This window comes from Ambystoma mexicanum, chromosome 10, assembly GCF_040938575.1.
Source record: "Ambystoma mexicanum isolate Mex_15411 chromosome 10, UKY_AmexF1_1, whole genome shotgun sequence".
In the NCBI taxonomy this organism is placed as follows: Eukaryota; Metazoa; Chordata; class Amphibia; order Caudata; family Ambystomatidae; genus Ambystoma; species Ambystoma mexicanum.
Genome location: NC_090932.1, coordinates 223,663,863 through 223,678,749, shown reverse-complemented (window position 1 = coordinate 223,678,749; position 14,887 = coordinate 223,663,863). Strand labels below are relative to the sequence as shown.

General features: G+C 47.7%; 1 protein-coding gene across 4 annotated transcripts in view; it reads right to left on the bottom strand.

Annotated features, from left to right (window-relative positions):
• Positions 1 to 14,887, bottom strand: part of XPO7 (exportin 7) — a 1,985,528-nt gene that overhangs the window by 827,987 nt on the left and 1,142,654 nt on the right. For all 4 annotated transcript variants that reach the window (XM_069617724.1, XM_069617725.1, XM_069617726.1 and 1 more), the window contains one exon: positions 11,341 to 11,421. In XM_069617724.1, coding sequence (XP_069473825.1) covers positions 11,341 to 11,421 — 81 coding nt within the window. The remainder of the gene's footprint in view (positions 1 to 11,340; positions 11,422 to 14,887) is intronic.

Sequence of the window (14,887 nt, the reverse complement as noted above, 5' to 3'; positions counted from 1 at the left end):
GATTAGGCAGCCCCGGCGGAGCAGCAGAGTTTTACGTCTGCATCGTTGGCTGCTCGACAGCACCCCCCCGGCGATGGTGCTCTTGACTCCTGCCAGGTGAAGAGGAACAAGGAACCTCTCTTGACCGATGGCCCAGTGCCACAAGTCCTGTGCCTCTTTGGAGACCGCCAGGGACCGAGTGCCACCCTACTTCCTGATGTAGAACATTGTGGTGGTGTTGTCCATGAAGATCCTCACCACTTTGCCCCTCAGAGATGGAAGAAACGACTTGAAGGCCCAGAACACTGCCCGTAGCTCTGGGATATTGAAGTGGTGATCCTTCTCCTCCAGCAGCCACAGGCCTCTGGCGTGCAGACGTCCGGTGTAGTCCTCTCCTCCGAGGGTGACGCAATGCAGGAGACCAAATTGAGTCTGGCTCCTAGGAACATAGCGTTCTGCAATGGCGTCAAGCAGAACTTTCGATAATTGATGGAGAACCCCAGATCCGTCAGTAGCTGGACCGTCTCTCGCGAGCTGGCCCAGATGAGCTAGTCGTCGAGGTACGGGTACACGTGTATCTCCTGTAGACGCAGATGGGCTGCCAGCGGAGCCAGGAACTTCGTATACACCCTGGGGGCAGACTTCACACAGAAAGGAAGGGCCTTGAACTGGTAGTGCCGTCGCTGCACTACGAAGTGTAGAAACTTTTGGTGAATGGGGATGTGGAAGTAGGCATCTTCTAGGTCCAGCGACGCCAATCAGTCTCCTTTTTCTAGTTGGCCGAGCACGCGCTGCAGCGTGACCATCCTGAATTTTTGGGACTTGAGGTACTTGTTCAGACGTTGCAGGTCCAGAATTGGTCTCCAGCCCCCTGGTCTTCTTTTTGACTAAAAAGTATCTGGAATAGACTGCGGAGCCCTGGTGTCGTCGGGAAGCCAGCTCCATCGCCCCTTTTCATAGCATGACCCTTACCTCCTCCAAGAGCTGAGGGATGTGTTGCTTCTGCCGGGCCACCAGAGGGATCCGCAGACACATGTGTTGAAACTGCAGGGAATGTCCTTGGGCGAGAGCATCCAGCACCCATCTGTCAGTGATGATCTTTTCCCACTCAATGGCGAATCCAGTCAGCTGGCCTCCCACCGGGGTGCACGGGTGAGGGCCCGACGTCTTGGCCAATTCAGGCCTGCTTTGACGCCGACCTCCTGTCTTGCGGCAATAGCGGTGCTGGCCTCCTCCACCGTGGGCCTGGGTATGGCCTCTGTAGGCTTCCTGAGTCGTGGATCTTGAAGGTTGGCGGTACGACGAGGAAAAATCTTTTGACAACCTGCTCGAGTTTACTCTGGGGGAGCGAAAGGAAGAGCAGTGCTACTGGAGCGTGCCCAGGGAACGGGCCCGCTCTGTAGCCGACTTGATGGCCCTCCTAGCCGAAATTTGTGGCCTTCAAACAGCCATGATGCTGAAGGCAGACACCGTTCCCGCCTGTGATGGCATGATCCGACACAGCCTCTCCCTCCTGGAAGAGGGCGTACACTTCCATCCTCATGTCGAGGAGGAACTCCAAAAACGGGCCCAGCTTGTACCAAAGCTCAGTGTCTTGATGGTAGATGTCGCAGTGTAAATTACCTTCGTTCCCATGGTGTCCTTCCCCTCTTTGTCTGGAGGGACGGAGGACGAGGACCAGTTAGCCGACCGCTTCATCGCAGACGCCGACACCTCCGAATCCGGCTATGGTTGAGTCATCGGGCACTTGGGCGTGGATTCCGGCACCTCGTACTTCTTCTCCAGCTTATCCCTGGCTTCTCGGGCATCTCCAGCAGCTTAGCTGAGTTGGGTGATTTCCTTTTCGAGAAGGAGCTCAATCACTGACTGACGATGGAGGCGAATGGTGAAGTCGATCGCGCCCTGCCCATCGTGGGACTCGCTTGTGCGATGACCGCGAAGGAATTGGATTTGCGGTGCTTGGCCTTGTCTTGGGCCCCCACGGATGAGGCGCCCTAAAAGGACCTAGAAGCCTGCTCATCGGAACTGCTGGTCCTGGGTGAGGCATGACCCTGCTCTGAGCACAGGACAGAGGCCTTGGCGTACAGCCATGCTGCCAGTCTACCGTGCCATCGTCTTCGTCTTCTTGGAGAAGCTGAGGCAGATCTCGCACTCTCCTTCCTTGTGGTCCGGATGAAAACAGTAGAGGCATTGGAGGTGTTTGTCCTCCACAAACATGTTCTGTAGCCCGCACCTGGCGCAGGGCATGAAGAGGAATCTTCCTTCCTTCCTTCTCCTCCGACATGGTCGGTAGGGCCCAAAGTAGGCCCGATGGCCTTCTGGAAAGTTTTACGATCCTCGCCCTTGAGGGGTGCTGAAATTCACTGACAACGGATCACCGCTGTCGGCAGATGGAGATAAGACCACCCAGGCTCTTTTATAATAAAAATATAACTTTTTCCATTGAAAAATGTCCTTTAAACGTACATTTCCCAAACACATATGATATTTGATAGCTTCACATTCCTTTGTGTTCTTGAAGTTTTCCATTCAAGAATGGGTAAATGAGGCTACAACCATATTATTTGTTCTCAACATTTTCTATATGGATTTATATATTTTTCAGCTTGGATGATGATTTCTTTTGTAAGTTTTAACTCTACAAGATATTTGGGTGAGGGCCTTATGTTGCAGACTGGTCTCAAATCCCGGCTTCACAATTAACTAAAGTGTGTGATCATTGGCAAATTTAAAATACATTCCTTCTTGATCCCTTCGCTCAGCTACCTCCAACTCCCTAAATGTTAGACGCTTCTCCAGGCAGAGAGAGGGGTTAGATCACTCTCCTCTACAGGTGCCTCCTTCTGGAATGGCCTCCTTGCCCCTCTCAAACTTGAGCAGTACCACCTGAAGTTCCGGAAGCTGCTCAAAATGTTCCCCTTCTCTACTGCTTTCTCTCTCTCCCTGACCTACCTGTCTGCTGCACAGACTGGTTGCTTGGCTACCCTCTGAGTCTCACTGGGTGCCAGGCTCTTTCTTGATCAGTCATCCTGGCACTGCCTCTGAGTCTACCACACACTTGGGGGCTCTAATGCTACAGTCCCTTGTTCTCCTTGCACTACCCAGAGCCGCGCTGCCCTGGCTGCACTTACTCAGAGCATTACTGTCCTGTTTTCCCTTACCCACCCCCTTTCCCCTTGCACACCTCGTTCTCGCACGATCTTAATGACAGAACGTCAAGTAAGATTGTTTGTCTTGTCCTCACTCTGCCTTCCCTCCCTTGCCGCACACTTGTGTACAGGCGCGTTAAAAAGGACCTGTATCATATCACTTCACAACCTCATGCCTCTGCAGCCCTCTTCTTCTTCCCAGTACTCTTTTTTTGAGACTTGAAGTCCCTGACGCAAAAGTTAGTTTCATCAATAGCTTCTATCCTACAACAGGCAATTAGGATACTGTGGTCTAGGGGGAAATTACCTGAGGGGGTTTCCCATTCCACCTGACCTGTTTTCCCTCCCATGTGATCCTCCCGCCTAATACCTCCCACAGGGCCAAGATCAGAAAACGTCTGTCTTTCCCTAGCCACATGAGAGGGTTTCCAGGTCAGGTTTCATGGGTGAATCACCTCTTATTCATAAAAGTCACTGCACTCAGGATAATTTGTGTTGGACTGTGTAGCCTGAAGTTTCATCTGCTCCTCCAAGGAAAGAAAGATTTTCACTATGTTTTTCCACAGGGCTATTTTAGGACACTGCACAGAGACGCATGCCCATACCATCCCCACTTTCCCAATTGTCATCATGGCAGTCAAGGAAAACGTTGCATGACCAAATGTCCCCTCCATCCACAACACACATCCCCTGCACAAACTTCCAGCACTATTCCTTTAATCCCAAAACTGAGCCTCAGAAAAAGGTGGCATACATTATGCTCCGCTGAATTATCTATAAGTTTCATTTTCACAATGAAGCAGGCAACAATAAAAAAAATCTAATTCACAGAAAGTGAAATAAAATGCACATATCACCAAGTTGTCACTGCCTCAATCCTTGCGGCCATAGCTGGTAGGATATTTTTTAAATGAGCAAGTGTCCAGTAACCTATGTTCTGTAGACTGGAAAACACCTGTCTCTGCACCAAGATGACAAATTAAACCACTGGCAAGCTGTGACAAGTTAAGGGCATTGACCCCGTTATGGGACAGACACCCTCCACACCTGGGGTAACGGCCTACAAGGGCGAATGCCAAAGCTGATCTTACCACAGAGGTGGGGTGAAGGGGTTGGGAAGGCACCAGTCCCTAAACCCCATCAATGTGCCTTGAATGTTGACATTGGTACCACCGTCGATCATCCGATGCCTTGCAACCTCGTTTCTGGACAGAGTTCTTTTTGTTTCAGGACCGCAAGATGCACAGCAGACCGCTAAAAGAAACCGCCAGCCATGATACAGTCGCAAAACTCTGGCACCTCTGAAACCCCAACATAGAGGGAACGCAATTCATCACTACCCAGATCCCAACACAGCCAGAGGGAATGCAACTTACCACAAGCCTAAACAAATGAACGCTGAAACAACACAATGTTAACCAACCCGCAGAGAAGGCACATGGGAGGGATTTATACAAATGTGCAATGTGATGACTCAGCCCCGGGGAAAAGAAAAGACTAAGCTTGGCCCACAGTTTCAGGAGACAGATGTAACCAATGGAGGGGGGTATGGGGGGGAGTAAAGGCTAGGAACAAGGAAATCCCTGATGTAAAAGAACTGAGAACCAGACAGAGGGAAACATGTGCAGTTGAGGTTAGGAGGCGAGGAGGTGAATTGATTGACCAGTCAGATGATGGAAGGTGAAGCAAAGTGTTAAGGTGTCTGTGGTGGCACTGGATGTGTGTAGGTAAGGTGTTCAATGTGAGACATAATAATGGCAAGTTGGTAGAGTGAAGCTGTGGTTGTGAGAGTGGGAGGGAGTAAGTGTTGGAGGAAAGGAGTGTGGTAGATAAGCAAGAGAGTGAATGTAAAAAAGGGAAGGTGAAAGAGTACACTAAAGGGTTAGTTGGTGAAGGAAGGAAGAGTTGACGGAGTAGGGGAGGTTGGAGACAAGGGAGTAGTTGGTTGAGGAGTGAAGAGAGTCAGAGAAAGTAGAGGCATGCGAGAAGGGGGAAAATAAAGAGGTAGAAAGTAGACAGGTGGGAGTAAGGAGCAAGACAGAGGGACAGAGGACCACTGACGACTAGTGTTGTAGAGAGAGGGCGACAAAGACCAGGAGGGAGTAGGAGATCCAGATGTAGAGCAGGAAGCTGTAAGATCATGGAGAGAGGGAGAGAGACAGAGTGAGACTGGGAGGTTTGTGCACAGGCATTGTCTTGAACCACACTGATACATCCTTGAGGAAACTGGTAGAGTAGGAAACCTTTGGGAAGTCCCGGAGGGAGTAAGAGAGTAAAATGGAAAAGGCCTCACCTTAATCTTAGATTAGATAAAACAGTAGGAGTCACTTATCTCTAATCTCTGCTGTCAGATTGGGTAAAATGGAATCTTGGTAGGGAGGGGGTACTGGGGAAGCACACAGCAGGTCGAGAGACCAGATAGAGAAACGCATTCACTTTAACCATCGGCAGTCTACCAAGAACAAATAAAGTCACCTTTTGAACAAATTGTTACTAAAAACTCTTGAAACATCCTCTGGTTCTGGAGATTATTGAATCCATCTGTGACAAAGCATAGACAGTGTTAGGGAAGTCCCTGTGGTGGAAAGGAGTGCACACAGATAATCATCTGACAAATCTGAAGAGCCTCTCCTGTTTTAAAGGAGCGCACCTTTTATTCACGTTGCTTCGCTGCTGCAGGCCTCATCCCTGGGCAATGCAGATCGCTCCAGACGTCGTCCTTGTCACCACGACAAGCTTCAGGAACCGTGAGTCTGCAGGAACTACCAGGAACAACTGCAATAGCACCAGCTTTTCATCAAACGAATAAGTTACTGTTGTCAACTTCAAGGAACTGGGGTTAACCCGTTCTCCTCACCAAAGGCTTATCCTTGTCTTCCTTCGCTCTTATAACTTTTGCTTCCCTTTTGACAATATCCAAGTACTCCTGGCAATCTCGAATCATGACCTGTTCTAACCTTGTGATCCTCGACAACAGGACCCCTGTTCCATTTGACAGTGGCGTAGGCCTATTGACTTTTATCTACGTTTTAGAAAGTATCCTCTGATTCTATTTGCCTTGACAAAAGTATTGCCTATGATTTTTATCCCCTATTCTCTTTCTCTTTTGTTAATTCATGTGCTAAGTGTGTTTGACTTCGATAACATTTCTTCCCGCGGGTACGCCTTTCATTCGTAAGACCAAACTGTCATTACTGTCAAAAAGTTATCACGTGTTAACCCACGGTAACGTCTTTATTCCACAACACCGGCCTGTCAAAACCCAATGTACTTACCTTGAATTGATCTGCAGAAGGGGAATTGGTTGTGTGTAGTATATTTGGAGTGTGGTTTTCATTTAATAGAAGTGAAGTGTTTTGTGAACAGATGGTTTAAAAAAAAAGTATTTATACTTTTTAACCAGAAACCTTGAGTCAGTGTTTGCTCGAGTCACAGTAATTGTAGTCCTTTGTGTAATCTCTAAGACTGCTCATTTGCTCTTGAGATAAGTCTGGCTGCCCAGCCATTGCTACCACTTTTTCTGTGTAGTACAGGCTTTTACCAAAGGTGAAATTGTACTACCACTTGTAGTCTTAATTGTGTGTAGTAGTCCCTAAGGGCACTGCACAGGATTCTGCCTAACAGAGGGCGACCTCAGAACATGTATAGATAGGGCACTGAATCAAATCACAGTTAAAAACAGATACCCTCTGCCACTCATCCCCGAGTTGCTTGATCACGTGAAGAATGCTTGAATCTACACAAAACTAGACCTACAAGGAGCCTATCATCTTGTGAGAGTTAAAAGGGGCGACGAGTGGAAGACAGCATTCTGAACCAAATATGGGCTTTTCGAGTATCAGGTTATGCAACATACCAGCGGCGTTCCAGTTCTTCATGAACGATGTGCTTCGCGAATTGCTAGATGTCTGCATCCTTGTTTACATCGACAACAGTGTTATTTACTTAACGATCAAGGAAGACCATGTTGGCCATGTAAGAGCAGTTCTGGAGAGGTTCTGTCAGCATCAGCTGTTTGCCAAATTGGAAAAATGCTTCTTCCATGTCACGGAAGTTGAATTTTTGGGCTTCATGCTTACCCCACGAGGAATTCACATGGACACATGCAAGGTGGATGCTATTCTTAAGTGGCCATCCCCAGCGACTATCAAAGGAGTGCAAAGTGTGCTCGGATTTGCCAATTTCTACAGACGGTTTATCCCAAGATTTTCACAGATCGTCCACCCAATCACCTCTCTACTGAGAAAGAATAAGACATTCTTCTGGTCTTCCGAGGCAGAAAACGCTTTAGAGGAATTGAAACAGGCCTTCACCTCAGCACCTGTTCTTCGGCATCTTCGACCTGACTTGCCTTATGTGGTTAAAACAGACGCCTCCAGTGTGGCTATGGGGGCAGTATTATCACAAAAGGACCCGGAGACGGGGCAGCTACATCCCATAGCATTTTGGTCCCGTACATTTTCTGCACCAGAGATGAACTATGCAATCACGGACAAGGAACTACTAGCCATTAAAGGAGCCCTCAAAACCTGGAGACAGTACCTGCTAGGGGCGGGACACAGGGTCACAGTTATCACAGATCACCGCAATCTGCAGTACTTGAAAACTGCTAAGGCCCAATCTTCGTGTCAGCTTTGCTGGGCTCTTTTCTTTGCCGAATACGATTTCATTATTACTTACAGACCAGAAGTGCGTAACGGAAAAGCAGACGCCCTATCATGCATGGGAGAAGACAAAGACGCCTTCACACCATCTGAACCAGTGGCCATTATTCCCAAAGAACAGATTCAAAACCAGATCGCTGCCACCGCCTGCTGGGAAGACTTGAAGACCGAACTCATCTCAAATAGACCAGGCAGCCCAACAGGAATGGTTGATTAAGGGAGACCAGTACTCCTTCAAGGTTAACTTACCCCATTTTCAGGGAAGACTATATATCCGGGACAAAGAAGTACAAAACAAAATAATAGCCAACTATCACGAGTCGTTAGTGGAAGGACATCCTGGAATTGCTAAGACTAGAGCCAAAATTCAGAAGAACTGGTGGTGGCCTACCTGACAAAAAGACGTTGCCCAGTTTATTGCGACATTCGGTGTGTGCGCGCAACACAAATCCCAGAAGTCAAGCCCTGCAGGATTGTTGCGTCCATTAACGGTACCACAAGCACCATGGCATACGCCGTCTATGGACTTAATTACCGATCTACCACCCTGCAATGGGTTTAATATAATACTGGTTGTGGTAGACCTATTCTCCAAGATGGCACTTTTTATTCCGCTAAAGGGCCTTCCCACTGATGCTGCACTGGCCACAGTATTTTTGGAGCAAATCGTCAAATTACACGGTTTCCCGTCTGTATTGATTTCTGACCGTGGAACTCAATTCGTCTCAGCTCTCTGGAGGGGGTGTTGTAAGATAGCCCAAATCGACCTTCGTTTGTCCATGAGTCACCATCCCCAAACCGATGGTCAAACGGAAAGGACCAAACAGACTCTGAAGCAATACCTGAGGTGTATGTTACAGCAGACAGAAGGATCCTGGAAAAGCATTCTCTAGTTAACTGAATTTGCCTACAATAATTCTATTCACACTAGCACCGGACAGACCCCATTCTACACAATGAACGGTCGGCATCCTCGGACATCCTCCTTTGATCCGATTGACGAATTGGAGATGCCAGCAATTACCTTCTTACATAAGACAGTTATTCAATCCCTTAAAGAAGCTACCGAGAACTTGATCAAAGCCAAGGAACAACAGAAAAGGTTTGCAGACAGATATAGAAGATAGGCCCCACATTATCAAGTCGGAGATAAAGTATGGTTGGCATCCAAGAATATCCCATTGAAGGGACCTTGGGCCTTCCTTCCAAGAGACCTCGGACCTTATCCCATCAAGGCCATCATTAACCCTGCTGCCATGAAATTGGATTGACCAGCAAATATGCGAATCCATCCGGTGTTCCATGTTTCCCTCCTAAAACCAATGAAACCCGATACTCGGATCCCAACACCACCTGAGCACGAGATCATTGAAGGAGAACCATAATATGAAATCAAAGGCATTCTGGATTCCAAGATAGTGCGATCAAAACTGTACTATTTGATCGACTGGGCGGGTTATGGACCTCAAGATTGCACATGGGAACCTGTTTGTCCATGCTCCACGACTAATTAGACAATTCCATCGTGACAATCCAACCAAACCAGGGCCAAGGAGAGGAACGACCGTGAGAGGGATCTTGAGGGGGAGTGCTGTCACGGCCACTGGTCAAGGGCCACTACCTTTATCATCCAAAGGGTCCAAATGGGCCCAGTCCTGGCACCAGGCTCATAAGAAAGTGTGCTCTGCACACTTGGTGTCTAGGGGATCCAGGCATCCACGTGCATCCAGGCCAGGCGTGGCCATTAAGAGTCATGGGAGGGCACGTGCAAAAGCCTCTGGGAGGAGCAAGGTGGAGCCACAAGGCGGGGCTAATGGGGAGTGGATGGGGCTAGGCTATTTAAGTCAACCCCCGCCCCACACGCATGCAAGCGCTTTGTGTTAATCTGCTTGCTGCAGCGTAACGTTTACCGCCGCCTGAAGCGCTCTTACCTGTTTCCAGCTCGTCATTTCTGCACGCATCTCATCAGGTTCCAGATCATCATCTTCAGAGCGCACCTACCTGACTCCAGCCACACCATCGCTTGAAGCGCCGCTTACCTGATTCCAACACTGCATCTTCAGCGCGCATCTTACCTGCCTTCAGCAACAGCATCGCTCGATGCGCATCTCACCTTTCTCTACAATCCCATCGCCGGCAGCACATCACATCTTACCTGATTCCCATTGCCATCGAAGTCGGGCCGCATCCTCACCTGTTCCAGACGTCTAGCTATGCGGGAGTCTTCTTCTCGCCCAGCATCCTCACGGATCCATTCATCCAGCGAACGCCGGCAGGTCTTCGGATAAGTCACTCTCCATCTGACGCTGCCAGGCCATCCCTGCAAAAGAAAAGGAACACACAAGGTTAGAGACTGCATTAAATATTTTACGCTTGGTCGAGCAACACATAAGCCTTGCGTACAACCTTGAAATTCCACTTAACTGCTAAGTGGGAACCTCGCAATCCCCTCTGGCACCATTGGGACTCGTCTTCAACACTACGACTCTGCATGGCCATCTTCACACCTATTGGGGAGAGAAAAGACATTACAAGGGTTACAGACAATCATTGGAAAGGACATTACAAGGGTTACAGGCAATAATCATTGGAAAAAGACATTGCAAAAGGATACAGACAATAGTCAATGTTACAAACACTTACCTTCAAAGTGGTTCAGTCAAAGCCGGTCTGGGCTGCCATGCACACGGGCCAGTGAAGCAACTAGGTCCATCAACGGCGCCCCTGCTGATGAGAAGTAGGACGAAGAGCTCATCCTCACAAGAAAAGAGGTGAGACTATATGGGTAAACGCATGCTCACCTCGTTCTGTAACAAAGGGTCCGAGGGGAATCACAATCCAACCACAGCATTCTCATTGCATCTCGTATTCTCTCAGGGGCAGTGCCATCAACCAGAGCAGTCCACACTACAGCAGCTGGAGAAAAAGGCTGATCCAGGGGAGCCAAGTCCAATGCGGGCTCCAACCGTGCCCCAACGTCCCCCCAGAGACCAACAGAGTGAGCGTAACAGAGAATCCACACATCAACACACACAAGTCACAAAAGGACCAGCTTTACCACCCTGACCCATCGAAAGCCCCCCCAAGTAACAATTAAACAGACTTATACAAGCACTGATGCTCAGAGCTAGACTGACATGTTCCAATTATCCAACCTCACCAGGCACCCGTAAGGGGGTTGAGGGATTTAGTGATATTTCTCTATAAACCTAAGTGAGGTCAACAAAACATCAAAGTTCTACCACTCACCCACAGAGAGCACTGGCAGGACGAGAGGCCACAAAAGTAGGGAATGGTGTTCTAAATGCAACTAAGGTGTGCATGACATTTATTCCCAAAAGTCCTAATTGGCTGGATGTAGGAAATGTGCTTCTACATTACAAACGATTGGCTACCGATGTGTATGCCAAACTATCTTGCTCCAATTCTCCAAAGACCCTTCCAGAACATAATTTCTCCCACTCCCTTTGACAAGGAAAAAGCACCATCAATTAACACATTGGCTCAGACAAACCAGGCTGAGAACAGGGTAATGTTTTAAAGGATATCCAATCGAAAGGTCGTTCAACAACTGCAGCGTCTTGGAGGTTATCGGCTCACATCTGCCCCAGTACTTCAAGTTGGTTATGCTTGAAGGATCAAACAAAAATAACAGTTAGATGAGGTACAAATAAACAACAGTGGTGCTATTGTGCATGAACACATTGAGGATTGAACAAATAGAGAGCAATGCATCAGCTACCGAGAGTACAGCTACATTAAAAAGAGGTAAAAACCTGGGTTTACTTTAATACAAGGATATGGTGCTCGTGAGCAAAGGCTGCTAAATTATTGGTGAGTCCTTCCAAGAAGTTTATCACTGTACAAAGCATTATTGTCTTTGCCTAAGAATACTTTACAGATTATTTAGGTAGCAAAATATATGTGGTAACCTTATGTTTTCACACTCACTTCCAGGTAGAGGGAAGGCCATGAACTAGGGGGTTGTGTCTGGATTCTCATCACACTGAATATGCCAGTATTTTATTCTGGGGGATCAGAGAAGCTATTTCTCTTCCGTTTGAGCTGCACAATTGTGGTGTTTCTAGCAGCAGTCCGCACTCGCTGCCCTACCTAAACTGAGACATTTTTCAACGGTCCCCCATGTTAAGATGAATTTCCAAAATCAGCCCAGGTGGGAGCATTTTGGGAGGCCACCTTACTATGGTTAACAGGGAAGACACTGAGAGGTTAGCCAAACTCAACAAAGGTGAGGGAGCAGAGCGGCACGGGTTAATTCCATTTAGACAGGCAGGTATATGATAGAATTGTGTATTTATAACGTGCCTCTACACACGTGTTTCTAGGTGGCACAAGACAAGGAAGGGGGAGACGGAGGGAAAACCGGACAAACAATCCTACTAGGCCTTGTGTCATTCGCTTGAACTGGGTGAGGAAGATCCAGAGTCATAGACCACTTTCGGTGTTTGGATTTAGTTTTGGTCAGTCGCAGTGCACAGGAATCGGTTCCAGACAGCTTCCGTTAGAAAACCCATATGAGGAAAGATGAAGACTTCTGTAGGACAGGTCACATTAGGACACCTCACGGAATTGACAGATTATTGCAACAGGACCTGGTGACAGGTGGTTTTACAGTGGCAAACACAGGAGCAGGCCCAGCACAGATTCCTTTGGAGAAACAGCTAAACAAGCCGGAGCAGAAGACATGTGGCACAAGCGGAAGATCTGCAAAGTTGCAGAGCTCTGCTCAGAACGGTGACGGCTGCAGTGAGGTAGCACAGAGAAAGGTGGCCAGCCCACCAGTTGGTCCAGGGACACTTCTGAAGGCTTAGCAGGCACCGATCTAAAGCAGGAGTCGAGACTGGTTGTTCCAGCTGGACCAGGGTTCGAAGCACCAACAATGGCCTTCTTGAGATCGAGACAGAGGAGCTGGACTGCACAGGGACAACACTAGAGTTGATGTTGGTCAGCTGCAGGGGTGTTCAGTGCTCTTCTTCGTATAAGTCTTTGATCCTTCAATGATATGCAGAACAGTCTCAGGAGTTGTCCTTTTATCTAGTATTAAGGCTGGGAGCAAGCCCAAGATCACCAATGGTAAAAATCTGCACCATTAAAACTGACAGTTGCTATCCAATTATGGACAGCCACTGGCCACCACAACTGCTCAGCGGCTATCCAATTATGGACAGCCACTAGCCACCACAACTGCCCAGCAACAAACTTTCTGGCACCGAGATGAGGACTGGGACTAGGCAATACACACACCCCTCATCTAATGCACATATAAAAAAAACACCCTTTGCCAGCGAAAGCAACAGCTTTACCCGGGAAAGGGAGCTCCTCATAAGGAATTTCCCACCTTTAGTAGCCATTCACAGTAATGGCAAAATTGCAGGAGTAAAAAAAAAAACACAAAAACTGTAAAGATATCACAGATGCCAACAGTATATTGTAAAAGTAACCAAAAAGCCATTGTATAAAAGATATAAGGATACAAAGTTTCCTAAATGCACATCACTGTAAGGTGAAGTGTTCAATTGGAACAATGCAAGACTGCATGAAGAGAGACAGTCTCTCAGTAGTAACAGTTTAGGGACTAGTCAATTTCCCCAAAGAATGAGCAAAACGACAAGGTAAGTAAAGCAGAAGGCAACAATACAAGAATGCATAAAGATAGTGTCTCTCAGAACTAACAGTTTTAGGGACTAGTCAATTTCCCCAAATAATGAGTAAAACAACAAGGAAAGGAAAGCAGAAGGCTTTACTTGCCTCCAAAAAGTCAGGTCAAGAGTCCAAACAAAGCAAAAATAAAGACTGTCACATAGATCTCTATTCGAGGAAAGCAGCATAAAACAAACCTTTCATACAGTAGGGATAGTTTTGCAGTTACGCCACAGTTGACGCCAATTTTTTAAATTAAAAAATAATATTTAATGCCATGCACCAACCCCTAGATTGTGGCCTATGCAAAGTATGTGATTCTTTTTTTACATTTTTTTTATTTATTGATCGAAGGCTGATGCCCTTACAACATATATCAATGTAGTAACAAACCATATACAGAACATATAAATCACTTTGCACCCCTATAGTCCGGTTTAATGACAAAGCCATTGACTCAGAATGTTTCAATATTAGCCCTCCGCCCCCCCACCCACACCTTTTCTGTAACCCCAACTTTTGCAATCCAGAGTGTTCAGGTATTGTCGAGTTCCTTCCAGGATGGCTGTGCTGGGTTTTGGCCAAAGTTTGATCCTCAGATGACATGCGTATTTTTGAGTAGACGTGGTTTGAAGAATTGGGCCTCCCTATCTCTCACAGGCTCGTGAAAAGGGGTCCCGATTATCAAGAACTTCAAGTATTTCCCTGTGCGGAGAGTGCATATCTTTTCCATCGCCATCACCCCCTCAGATTTTCACCCACCACCAGGCTGTCGATGGCTCTGATACACACTTGCGCCTCTGCGCCAGGGTCATTCTTGCTGCCGATAGAAGGTGGGTGATTAAGGCGACTCTGGGCCCCAACATTGCGTAAGAGCCTTCCAGTGGTGCCCCCAGCAATATTTTATTTGGGACATCGGAAGCTCCACACCCACAATCTCTTTTATATGTCCTAGTACTTCTTTCCAGTATAGCACTGCTTTGGGGCACGTCCACCACATATGGTACAAGTCTCCCTACCCCCCGCAGTTCCTCCAGCATTTAGGAGGGTAACTCTTATGTGTAGGCGATAGGGGGACATGTATCACCTATAGCACAACTTGTATGCCGATTCCTTAATCGTGGTGCATTTGGACGTGCCATGTGTCCTTGTCCATATCGGACGCCACACCTCGTCAGTTATTGATTCCCCCATGTCATTTTCCCAATATGCCTTGTACGGGAGGTTGTCCACTAGTTGCGCATTCGAGAGCAGTCTGTAGAGCCTGGCCACCCCTTTCGTCTTCAGGCCCTCCTGCATAGTTAGCTCCAAACCCACCAATGGCCTTGTACCTGCTTTTTTCACTGTTGGGTGCATAATCCAATGCCTGATTTGTATATACTTATATCGCTCCTTTTCCCCAATCCCAAACTTCTGTTGGCAGTCTGAAGAGCC